This window comes from Montipora capricornis, chromosome 10 (genome assembly GCF_036669925.1).
Source record: "Montipora capricornis isolate CH-2021 chromosome 10, ASM3666992v2, whole genome shotgun sequence".
NCBI classification, from domain to species: Eukaryota; Metazoa; Cnidaria; class Anthozoa; order Scleractinia; family Acroporidae; genus Montipora; species Montipora capricornis.
Window position 1 is genome coordinate 24,938,388 of NC_090892.1, and position 12,500 is coordinate 24,950,887.

Here is a 12,500-nt window from a genome sequence, read left to right on the forward strand (position 1 = left end):
AGAAACTAGGTTTTGTGACGGATGAACACCAGATCAATGTCGCTCTAACGCGGGCAAAACGAGGACTCGTCATCATTGGTAAGGTCAACAATGACAGGATTTAGAGTGATCGTATGGCTTTTCCGTACATATTCTACAAGTTGCCACTACTTTTTCTGCGTTTTTAATTTTTTTAACTCGGGGTTCGTCAGCGAGTATTTGTTACTCCTGACGGCAGTCGATGAAAAAACGGAAAGGCATTTGCCAATCATAATAGGAATCGATATTGTTGCTGTTATAATTTTTTTTTTCACTTCATTGTCTTTGAAAAGTGACGAATGTTCACCACTTCGGTCAATTCCTTCCAGTGCATTACGAAAGTTGAGAAATTGAACTTCTCTTACATTGATCGTTCCTTATAACCTTCCGAATTTCTCAAAAACCGCATCCAGTAATGTGTCAGTAATGGTTTAACTGATATAGGAAGTACTGATTTTATATTAGCTGAGTCATTGTCTGAGTTAGGATGTGCTTTTACTAGTACTAGTATTCCTCTGTAGGCCGTGAAATTTCCAAAGATCGATCAAATCAGAATCAAAAATAAGACTCGTAGTCTTGCACGTGTCGTTGATGTATTGTTGTTTTTTTCCTCTTGCAGGTAACAAGAATTTGCTTGAAGTCTGTGATATGTGGAGTGATCTCATAGAACACTACCAAGAAAAGTCATGTCTAGTGGACGGCGATCACTGGCCCGGCCCATGAACAATCCGTCCATATTCCAATGTCATCGGCCATCACCAGCCAAGCAGAGGTTTCTTTAATTTGCTAATCTTTTTACGGCGGTCTGTACCTATGCCGTTTACATTGCGGGCTAACTCTCTTAGCCAATCAAGAAGTGTCTTGTTAAAGAGTTAGTCGTCTCTATGATAACAACAGCCCGTGGTCGACGGGAAAAGGGTACCTCTCGTGGCAAAGGTTTTTTCGCGGTGGAAGAAATAGCAGCGGTGGAGACAGGCTTAAAAAAAACGAAATTAAAGCAGTGTGAGATTACACGAAATCTTCTGCTATCATGGTCATTGTCAGACCATTGCAACATGCAAAATACTCTGTTGTTCCAACAGGGGAACTGTAAATATTTTAACCTAGATTTATGACGTTGATTTCACGATTATAAAATGTGGTGACAACATGGTTTGCCCTAAGAACGTGAGAAAAATGCATATCATAGTGCTTGCCAGGCGCGTAGCGTCCTATACGCAAATTTTATACTAATTGTTTCTATTTTTAACTTTTACTTGTACGCAACCAAGATTTCCTTAAGCCGCAGCTACACAGCGATTTTTGTCTCGCGCTGGTGATGCGATTTTTTTCAGATTTTGTCGTGTCGCCTGCGCGCCAGGGTGGCTACACTTGTGACAAATTTTGGCGACAAATTGAAGGCTTGGCGAATCGCATACTTCAAGAGACCTGGGCACTATAAACAGACATTCCTACTTTAATTTCATTGGCTAAATAGTCTTTAGTCGCGTCGCAAGCGCGGGCAAAAAGTTGCTGGTTGTCTGCAAGGGCAGCTATCTCTGCGATTTTGTCGGGAAAGTTTCAACTCTGGCGACTTTTTTCTTGCAATTTTTTCACCCGTCGCGTCGCCAGTTCAAGGGTCGCTACACGTGCGATTTTCATCTCGCGCTGGCGACACGACAAAGTTTGAAAAAATCGCATCACCAGCGCGAGCAAAAAATCGCTGGTGTAACCGCGGCTTTATGAAAACATCACTTTGATTAAATTCTAAAAACTAAAACAAAAGCTATACCATGTTCTCACTTAGTTTTGCATTGTACTTTTTTTACACTAAACAATGCAGTGCAACAAAAAGGCGAAGTTGCAAGAACGTTCTTGACAAAGGAGCGGAGTTCCAAGAACGTTGTTGACAATTCCAGTCAAGCTAGCACATCCAAAATAATGTTTTGTTTGCGCCAAGTTTGCTTAAAATAAGGGCAAGACGCTTTGTTCTTTGCTTGTATTCACACAACTATTTCGAACAAGAAATAAAGAACGCAGCATTTTTCGCTTAGTTTACTTACTAGGTTTCTAGATCATATGTACTTGTGCGTACTTAAAAAAATTACCACGCTACGCGTCCGCTTGCAAAATTCTAACCTCTGTGGTTTCTGTTTGGGATTTAACGATACGCTTGGGAATTATCAAACACTGATCAACTTCCCCAAGCCATGTGCTTTTAATTGTCGCGAGTTTTTGTGCTACATCACATAACAATTTCCAATACGTCTACGGATCCCTTTTCTTTTACTTGAAACGAACATTGTACTTTTTATGATATATGGTAGCCCCGCCTAAAAGGAAAGAAATGGGTGTCATTTTACTGTACGCAATCATTTTTATTATAACTAATTTTATACTCCTTATTCCAAAATGGCCGCCATTTAAATATTCTTTTGTTTTTTATTCAAATAAGCCCTTGATGCCTCGTTCTTAAGCTTAAAATTCAAAAGAATATTTTATCTTGAACGAGGCAACAAGGGCCAAGTTGTATCCGCATAAACCAGGGGCCATTTTGGAATAAGGTGTATGAAACACCCAGAAATGTTAATGGCAAATTTTTGTACAGTGTAGATCGTTATGATTTTTAGAAGGATTTTTTTAGGAGACATTCAGTGTAAATCATTCACTTAGTTAATTTTTTAAAGTTTAAGTTGAAATACAGAAAGAACGTCATGATATCCCAGAACCACTCGCGTGTACATTCTGGCTCCCAGTCTACCACTCTTTTCCAAGGAAAGCTATAATTGAATCATCGCCGGGCAAAAAAAGAAAACGCAACAAGAAAAAGAACGCAAATACCACAGTAATTTCCGGAAAAAAATGAAAAGCGAAAGATAATTGGCGAATTTCCTTGAGAATGGGTTATGGTTTAAAAATACTTACTTGTTTTAACGGCACACAACACTGAGAGGATCTCAAAGGTAACTCAAGGGTTACTGCCGACAAAGAGATTCGAAATTTGCAATAAAACACTGTCTTTCCTCTGTCGTAAAGTCGCTTTTATCCGTACGATTAGTTTGCTGATTTACATCATTTTACCAGGACGAATAACGATATCCATTACCGGGAGTGTTTTTAATTAAGGACAATCTGAAAGAGGATTTGTGATCTAGGATCCAAGAATGGAACATCCGAAGAAGAATCATTTGCCATGACAACTGAGGAGGGAATTTTGCACTCAAATTCTTTAGCTGTATGAAAGGAGATTACATGAAATTGCTGTAAAGTACATTTTACGCGCAGGTTTTCTCGTAAATTTCGCAAATAAACCTACTTTTTCACGACCTCCTTGTTACGTGACATCAAAATTATGCAGGCACAAATAAGACACCAGTTAGAACGTCATGTACGGCAATTGCTTTGTACAGTTTTCACGCGGAAAACCATTTTTGGAATTTATTCCTCAAAAATAAGTAAATTATAAAAAACGAGTGTGGATCATATGGATTCACCTCATACGTTATTGGAACCTCGCTGTAAACGTTTATTCAGAAATACGGATTTGGATGATATAGGGGAAGTGAGAAAGGTGATAAAATTTTTGCGTGCAGTACCGGCTTTTAACTTGATGACGTCAAATACACGTACTTTGTTAGCAATTATTGGAACTGATGACCACACAGAGCATATTTGACACGTCCATGATCAATACAACGGTCTTTACAGACAACTTGGGTTAAGCAACGAAGGGAAAAAACAATGAGGTCGACAAGGCAGTTCTGGCATGCCTTGCTAGTTATTAAACAGATAAACGTTTTCATAAAACTGAACAAGTACAGCTTAAACATAACGCTCGGACACAAGTCCTTGTAAGCATGTGATCCGATCGCGAAGTTCAAATATGAAACAGGGCCACCGATTTGACTCAAAATGCAAGTCCACGAAAGATTGTTCTCGAATGCTACTCTGATTTTCTTCATGTTAACACCGGTTCCTCGTGCGAAACGGAGGAGTAATCTGTGACAGATTTCTCACGATTTTGAGTCACTCGGTTAATTTTGCATTTGGACACATTAAAGTTCAGTCTACAGTAACTGTTCTTAGACCTTCCCGCAAGGCCGAATAAGTCAGACTGAGTTTTCTGTGTCATATTTTATGTCAGATGTGTCCATGTACATCTCAATGTCGATTGTGCATAGTTTAAGTAATATTTCAAAAACGAGTGCAATTGCTTCATTGGATTTCCAAACGCAAGAAAACATTTGAAACCACGAGGCCGCAGGCCGGGTAGTTTAAATGTTTTCGTGCGTTAGGAAATCCAATGAAACACGACGCACAAGTTTTTGAAATTACTTCTCTAACTTCAAAAGAGGTCAAAAATGTTTTGTACACCTCATGGTTGCTCAGAAGCACGTGAGAGCTGTGAGCAAGCACTTGCTGCCATGTCGGAATGGAGACTACAGAGAGCAGATTTGGACCCCCTAAAGTTGGGAGGAGGAAGAAGATTGTGTGGCCAGTGCTGTTCCGAAATCATGTATACTGTGACGTAAGAAAATTCCAACTGAAGGTGTTTGAAGATTGGAAGGGTTGGTACGCCGGCGTGCAAGTACCGCCCAACACAACACGTACACGCCACATGTGGCCGGTCAAGGAATTACGAACGAATGGTTATTCCGTATTGAATATATATTTTTGGCTTTCATTTGTTGTAAAAATATAATTAATTATATCGGTACAAATAAAGGTTGTTGTTGCTGTCGAAGAAGGCAGCTGTCGACTCTGGGAAGCTTCGGTTTGATCATTAATATTCAATATCAATAAAAAATAAACTCCTCTTTTTCGGGTGCTCTCACAATTCCCTTCTCTTAGGGTACGCGAGAAAAAAAAATCGAGACACGAAGTGATAGTGGCTGTAAGCATCCTGTCCAAGTTCACGTTGGGAGCAGCCATAGTTCAAAGAACGATTTTAAAGTATGTAATTCTGTAACCAATCGGAGCGGGGATCAAAATCTCTTTTGTTTTTCTGCCAATTAAAGTAAAGTCGAGATTCTGGACAACAGCCATGGAAACCTGTTAAAAGAAATTGCACTGATCAGGTCTTCTTTTTTCGCCTCGCAAGAAATGGAAGAACGCTTGATCGCTGCCTACCCTGGCAACTATACAAAAAACAAACTTGGTTCTGCTCATCGCACTACTGTACCTTTCCACCCTTGCCATGCAACCGACTTCTCTGCTACCGTGAGAAGGAACCGGCAGCTATTATACCGGCTCTCGTGATTGCTCCCGAAAACACGAAACACAAATGAAATGAAAAGACGAGAACAGCTACAAAAGAGCCGCAATTGCCGTAATAAAACCTATACTGTTTTTGTATTTAGACTTTTGGACATGCTCGGACAGGTTTGCTATCGGTTTCCGAGAAAAATCAGCAGGAAGTTGACGTCATTTCTCAGAAATCGAAATTGTTGTTATTATTTGGTAATTTGAATACTACATTGAAGTTCCATATATTCAGTACTGCCCGAATACATAAAGCTAATAGATGGTGCGTCTTTTTGAAGAGCAAGTTGTCGTAATTAGAAATACAGAAGCATCGAGTGAGAGCTGCAAAAGGTATGAATCGAGTAGTCTGTTAGTCGACAGAATGTGCTAATATTGAATTTCAGTGTTATTTCCTTGTGGGTCAAGGATGTCGTTTACAAGGAAAACTTCAAACACCTGGTTCACGATATGTCTCTCAGTCAAAAAAGTTTCTACCCGTCGATTTTTAATTTGATCCACCAAAAGAGCCTCATGAATGCATGTGACTTCCAGTCAAATTAAAAGGAAATTGAATGAACGTACTGAGAGGTCTGATTCCGACTTATAGAACTGATTTAAAAGTTACGCAGATGCACTCTCGGCTAAACTTGGTAACTGAGTTGTACTTTAACAAATATGATAGTGTTTTAGTTTAGATATGTGTCTTGCCTTCCTTGCCGTGCATGGAGTTAAAATTTATAGTAAACGAGTCGTAAGAAACCGTAGCAAGAGCGAGGTATTAAAGAACAGCATCCAAATAGGACGAGAGAACGCAAGATTTAGGGGGCGTTCGATTGACCGTATTCCGGAATAAGAATACGTGGAGTGATGATTCAAAACGGTCTGTCTGGCGCTTTTGAAGCAACAAGGATAGAAAAGATATGTTTAAAATAGCATTTTAGCAAGTGTTTGATAATTTTAATGTGAACCTCCGTAAAGACGAAGGATTTCTAACTTTTATTCCGTGTATTCCTATTCCGGAATATGGTCAATCGAACGCGCCCTTCAATTGAGTCAGAGTTATTGCTGGAGGACTTACGACGTCTTTTAGTCAAAGAAAGCCATTACTGAGGGTGGCCCATTGTGAACCAAATAACGTATGAAGTATGTGTCTGACAGGTTATCCATTGTCTCATCCCTCACCTAGGGGCACCCTCAACGAATAATTTCGGTTAATATCTGTTTGGAAGAAAGTCTGGCTACAATTTTCGAATATTCGAACTCAGACGTTTGAGACGCACTACGATTTTGGACATTTTCTGAACAGATTTCCTAAATGTTTTGGACACTTTCTGAACAGATTTCCTAAATGTTTCGGAAAAGTGGTGAAGGGTCTGAAGCCGATTGTGTAGAAATTTCGGTAAAACCACATTAAAGAACGCTGTAATATTACTGATTAGAAAGGGTTAACTGCGATATAATTGGAAATAGCATAAAATTTGAAGATTTACATCTTCTGTCAAAGTTTGCTTAAGAATAATATTTTAATTAACCAAGCGTCACCTAAAATCTTCGGCCGGTGGAGGAAGGACGACTATAGTCGTAATGTAAAGTTTTTGATCAGGCCTGTCACGATTGCTTGAACGTTCGGAGGAGGCAAAATAAAACCTTGAAATTTCTACAGACCTCAAGTTCCCCTAGCGAACACCCAAACAGATAAATATTTTGTAGACAGCTACAATATAGTCGTAATGTAAAGTTTTTGATCAGGCCTGTCACGATTGCTTGAACGTTCGGAGGAGGCAAAATAAAACCTTGAAATTTCTACAGACTTCAAGTTCCCCTAGCGAACACCCGAACAGATAAATATTTTGTAGACAGCTACAAAACTCACTAAAAGAGCTTTTACAGCATTGTGAAAACCATTTTAGGACAAGAAAGCGGCTTTTTTCTCAGTAAAACGAAGAACGTAAGTACGATAAATTCCGCTTCAACACGTTTTTTAGTGGTCTTTAAGCAGACAGGAAAACTAGCAATCAGCGATAGAGAAATGTCTAAGAGGGCCGAGTGTTGGTTCAAAATGGTAAGCTGAAGATGGACGACTAGAGCCGGATGCAGTTTTCTTACTGTAAAACGGTTTGCAAGCCACTGTCAATAGAACGAGGACTGACAAATCAATTTCACCATGAACACAGAGAGGAGTAGGAGGGAATCTCAGAACAGGACTAGGGTTTCAACAGAAGTTTACATAGAGGTAGATCAATGCTTCTTTCTCAGTGAAATGAAGAGAAGTACGATAAATCCGGAATCCGCCTCAACACGTTTTTTAGTGGTCTTTAAGCAGACAGGAAAACTAGCAATCAGTGATAAATAAATGTCCAGAAGCCGTCAGAAGAAAACATTTTTGACGCTGCTGCTTAAAATATTGGACTCGCCTTAATACATCTACGTTACGAAGGATCTTCAACTTGCCGCTCATTTTCTCATTGATCAGCCACGAATTAAGCCACGAATGCAACTGATGAAATTCACACACCAGAATTTTAACGTTGACTGAAACTGGCGAACAAGGATTAATCCAGTCTGATATAGAAGCCGCGCTCCATGTCCGTACACAAATATGTGTACTGAGTTACATTTACCCAGTCCTTTCAAATAATGTTCAGAGGCGATCGGGACGATTATATGGAAACACTACCCAGACTATCGCTGACGAGGACCTGCGCGCCTGAGACGACCTTTATCGTCCGGATAGAACTGATGTTCTATCCAAGCGATCGAGGAGGTCATAGTCGCCCAGGTAGTTAGAGATCGCTTGGATAGTGTTTCCATATAATCGTCCCGATCGCCTCTGAACATTAATTATTTGAAACGACTGGGGCGATCGGGACGATCCGGTCGATCATATGAAAACCAGGCTTTATGCAGCATATTTATACGAATTTCCGTATACAGTCTTTTTTTACAAGAACGTCTTTGTTTTTAGTTGGGGCTGAGACTAAACGTTCTTGTTATGTTTTGTTTGCGATTTGAGTCTGAGAACGTTCTTAACATGTTCGTTATCTGGGTGGTATACTAAATATGCGATTCCGATCGAAAAACACGTATACATTGTTGATGTTGAAAAACGTCCCTAAGTATTTGAGTTCATTATCCTGTTAGACCAACAGTTTTACATTTCTTTTATCTTCATTTATACTACTCACAAAGAAAAAAAAAGGCAAATGAGCAAAATAAAGACATTCTTGCCTGACTCTCATCCCCGGGGGAGGGGGAGGGGGGGGGGGGGTACTGCCATATATGGACTATATAAGTATGTGCCGCTGTGAAGGGTATGGTTTTCAAGCAGTTTACTCTAGGATAGACAATATAAATCATAGCCTTTCGGTCTAGAGTAGGGTATCATTTTTCAGGAACTGACCAGACTAAGGAAACCAGAAATTTCCACTCAAGAATATAAAAAAATCAAATCGGCAAAGTTTAAGTTTACGTAATTCAGCCTCAACAGTACATCAATAAATGGCTATCATGAAACACCTCTGGATATTATTAACTGTCAAGAATCGGAATTTAGACGGAAATCGGTGGGAGTTTTCTCCAGTATAGGGTAGCAAAATTCAGCTGAACTAGCTCTGGTATAGGCTAAGGGTTCCAGGGTCCCAGCGGCACATCCCCACCCAGAAATTCCTCCCAGAAATTCCCCCCCGCCCCGGGCTCTCATCCTTGGCCGGTATGTTCGTGGTATGTTCTTAGGCCATCCTCTTTTTCTTGTTTAGTGTCGTCCGATCGACCCAATTTTTTGACATTTTCAACCAAAAAAAGGAACCATTTTTATGTCGCTTTTTCCCACGTTGTCTTAATTTTACGATAACATCAATCAACTTTTCCGCTATATTGATTTTGGGTTCACGTCTTGTTGTTTTCCAAGCTGCTGACTTAGCAGTCCACCGATTCTGAGACTACTTGTGATTTTATTTTTAGGTTCTTTTTTCAATCCGACCGACCGACCCAATATGAAGAAACGCATTCGGCGCTAAACGAACAAAAAAAAAGGGGGGAGGGGAGGGGGGCTTAAGTGGCTGAACGTTGTTATCAAGAAAGTTTCTCATAAAAAAAGAGTGTATTGTAATTATAGGTTAGAGACTGTTTAGTTCTTGTTTTGTTCCAATTCACGCACGCGCTTACAGTGCAATGAACGAGAAAGTTTGAATACTGCACCAAGCGAAGCTGACTGCAATATTGAAAATTTCGTGTATCCAGTTGGTTTGCCGTTTTGTATTTGCTGGGATGGCATGCGCACTGTCGATAATTTCAGCAATTTCTCCTCTTCGAGCCCGGGGAAATCTCAAAGTCGAAGCCATGTTGAACCGGCATGACTATTCCGGGGGTGGGGAGTAGGGGGTGAGGGTAAATGGTGGGGTAAAGGTTGGTGGTAGGGGGTGAAGGGCACCATAGCTGAAACAACCCAAACCTTTATAAAAATGCTAACCTCTTCATAATCTCTTGACAAGGTTTGATAGATTGGAAATACTTCAAATTGGTATCATTGTAAAGTAGACAGTTCAGCAATTCCAAGGATATATGTTTGAAACCTGTATCTTGCAGACAATGAATGTTATCAGGCCATGAAACTCAATTTTGAAAACGGAGAATGACATCGTACATAATTTGCTGCCCTTTCTCTCCTCCACGAAACTACCACGTAACGCGCGCGGTAACATTATCCGCGGGAAAATTGATATCATCTAAAAATAACCTAAGAGGGAATACGATGGGAATAGGGCCAATATGAGGGATTATTATATGTCTCAGATAGTGCGCACGCTGTAATTGGTTAAATTAGCGGGCCGTATTCTACAGTACGGCCCGCTGTACAGCCCGCTAAATTTAAAATTTCGACAAAACATCATCTAGCGAGTTTTTCATGTCATTTCTGTTGCATAAACTTGTACTGAAAACTGTTTGAATCTTGCAAGCAACTATTTCAAACTTAACAGCCAAGAAGATTTTGTTTTTGGGATTTTGGCACGGCATTCTTTGTTTCAGCTATGGTACCCTTCACCTCGTACCCCCAGCCCCTACTCCCCACCCCTGGACAGGGCCGTAGCAGGCCCAGAAAAACTGAGGGTTCACAAAGATTTTAAGCAACTTTTATTTTAAAATTTGGGGTTTTGGGTTCGGGGTAAGCCCGAATAAAAGAAGTAAAAATATGAACTAGGGAAATGGTACGTACTGTAATTAAAGTTTATCAGAAGTGATTCTATCCGGATTTATTGACATTTTGTTGTTTAAACTTCTGGAAGAAGAAATCCTACTTCCAACATTTTATGCTTGTGTTTTTACTTTTTGGGGGAAAAAAGTGGAGGGGCACTGCCGAAATAGCCATGCCGTGTTGAACACTGCATTGCACAGTTTTTGTGCGTTATTTTAAATGACGTACTCTGTCAGTTGGATGTCGCTAGGTAACGGAACTTAGACCAATGAGGCGCGGTGATTTTAGAAAGTGAATGAATATAATATTTTAATGGTATCCACGGAATAAACCAGTATGTTGCTTCTGCTCCACTTCTGATTTACTTTCAGGGTTGAAGTCACGGTCGATAATGGCAGAAGGTGGCGAAGAATCACGGCTGACCTGGGAGGATAGGTGTGGAACATATAATAAAAATTTTAAAACGGTTTTCATGAGTGATCCACGTTTATTTTTTTGATATCCCGCCGAGAATGCTGAAAGTATCATTTCCGAGCTTTTTTTTCCTGCCGTGCTCTCTTTCATTTGCCCACCACACAAAAACGTTTTTCCAGTGCTCTGTGCTTTTTTTAGTGTTTTTATTTTTGCTTATTTGCCTCAATTCTCCAATAAATTCATCGTTCACCCCTTCGAAACGAGACGCCATTGTTTGAAAAACCCTAAGCCACAAAACAATTTCTTCACTGTTGCTAAGCGACTTAAGAACCAATGAATTTTAAGTAACTTTGCCCGGGGCAATTACCAAAATTAATGAATAATGCCCTCTGTCTCAGCCAAGCAGCATTTAGTAATTTTGCCTTTTATGTTATAAAAGGTAATATTTACGATATAAAGGTCGGTTTATGACGGGGGAGAGATGGCGCAGTGGTGAGATTTCAGACAACTAAAACTGGTTTTTGCTGAATTTGCCCTTTGCTTTATAGTGAGGAGATTAGGCAGCTGATGGTGCTATCAATGATGGTAAGCTTGAAACAACAATCTCAGCGTTTTCAAAACTTTTAATCCGCAAATGCACCAATGCATGTATTTGCCAATCGAGCTGGATTAACGAATGAGTGAGAGCATACGCCTCCGACCAATCAGGGGCACCCAACGAGAATATAGTTCAAAACCACTTAAACATAGCATTGTTAAACGTATTTTAGTATTTAAACGGTAGATATAGGCATATTTTAAACTTACCTTTTCGAAAATTTCAGCCAGGAGAAAGGCCCCGAAAATTCTAGGTGACCTTTTTAGGGTAAAAATCCGTTAAAAATGGGCAATTATTCCATTTTTCAGATGTTCGAAAATCCTAAGAGAGGTAGGCAAGCAAGAAATTTTACAACAAATGTTCCGAAAGTTCTAGATCTCAAATCGTCTTCCGAACAGATATTTTCCGAAAATTGAAGTTGGGTGCCCCTGACCAATGTAACCCAGGTTCGATTCCCAGTCCCGGCGTCATATGTGGGTTGAGTTATTCCGGTTTTCCCCTCTACTCAAAAACGAACACTGTCAAATTCCACTTCGATTCGGAATGCACGGATACAATTTGAACGAGCTCATGAGCGCTCTTAAGGTGTTCCTTGAGTAAACAAATTACAATTACAGTGAAGTGCAGAAACTCATGTAACGGTCAACACCTCTAAATCCATAATTATTCATACCATTCATTACAATATGCGTAAAATCGTAAACGAAAAGAGTTTTCAAGTATGTGGTATTGATCCCAATAGAGTTCCACGAAGGAAACTGACCCCACATTTTCACCTTGCCTTGACCGAATACATGTCCTTCACCTCTCAGAATTCTATAATTGCACCAATTTCAGGGTATTCTCGACGTAGAAGATCTAAGAGGAATAGCCGATAAAAATTTTCATGCTAAGGAGTACAGTAAAGCAGCTTCAATTTACTCTATGGCCCTCGACTGCCCTATTGGCTCATTGAAAGACGTAAACATTGTTGCGGAACACCTTTGTCGTAAGAGGGCCGAGTGTTGGTTCAAAATGGTAAGCTAAAGATGGACGACTCGAGCCGGATGCAGTTTT

At 40.0% G+C, this 12,500-nt stretch overlaps 2 protein-coding genes across 2 annotated transcripts in view; both read left to right on the forward strand.

Annotated features, from left to right (window-relative positions):
- LOC138021681 (3'-5' exoribonuclease HELZ2-like) overlaps positions 1-4,756 on the forward strand; it is a 15,859-nt gene extending 11,103 nt beyond the window's left edge. Inside the window, exons 4-5 of the mRNA XM_068868636.1 lie at positions 1-78; positions 638-4,756. The exon at positions 1-78 is cut by the window's left edge and continues 90 nt beyond it. Of these exons, the coding sequence (XP_068724737.1) occupies positions 1-78; positions 638-741 (182 nt within the window). The 3' untranslated portion in view covers positions 742-4,756. The remainder of the gene's footprint in view (positions 79-637) is intronic.
- Positions 4,757-5,484: 728 nt separating this feature from the next.
- The window catches only part of LOC138020504 (zinc finger CCCH domain-containing protein 7B-like), an 11,868-nt gene continuing 4,852 nt past the window's right edge, over positions 5,485-12,500 (forward strand). Inside the window, exons 1-4 of the mRNA XM_068867480.1 lie at positions 5,485-5,592; positions 10,804-10,867; positions 11,395-11,431; positions 12,282-12,461. Coding sequence (XP_068723581.1) covers positions 10,824-10,867; positions 11,395-11,431; positions 12,282-12,461 — 261 coding nt within the window. The 5' untranslated portion in view covers positions 5,485-5,592; positions 10,804-10,823. The remainder of the gene's footprint in view (positions 5,593-10,803; positions 10,868-11,394; positions 11,432-12,281; positions 12,462-12,500) is intronic.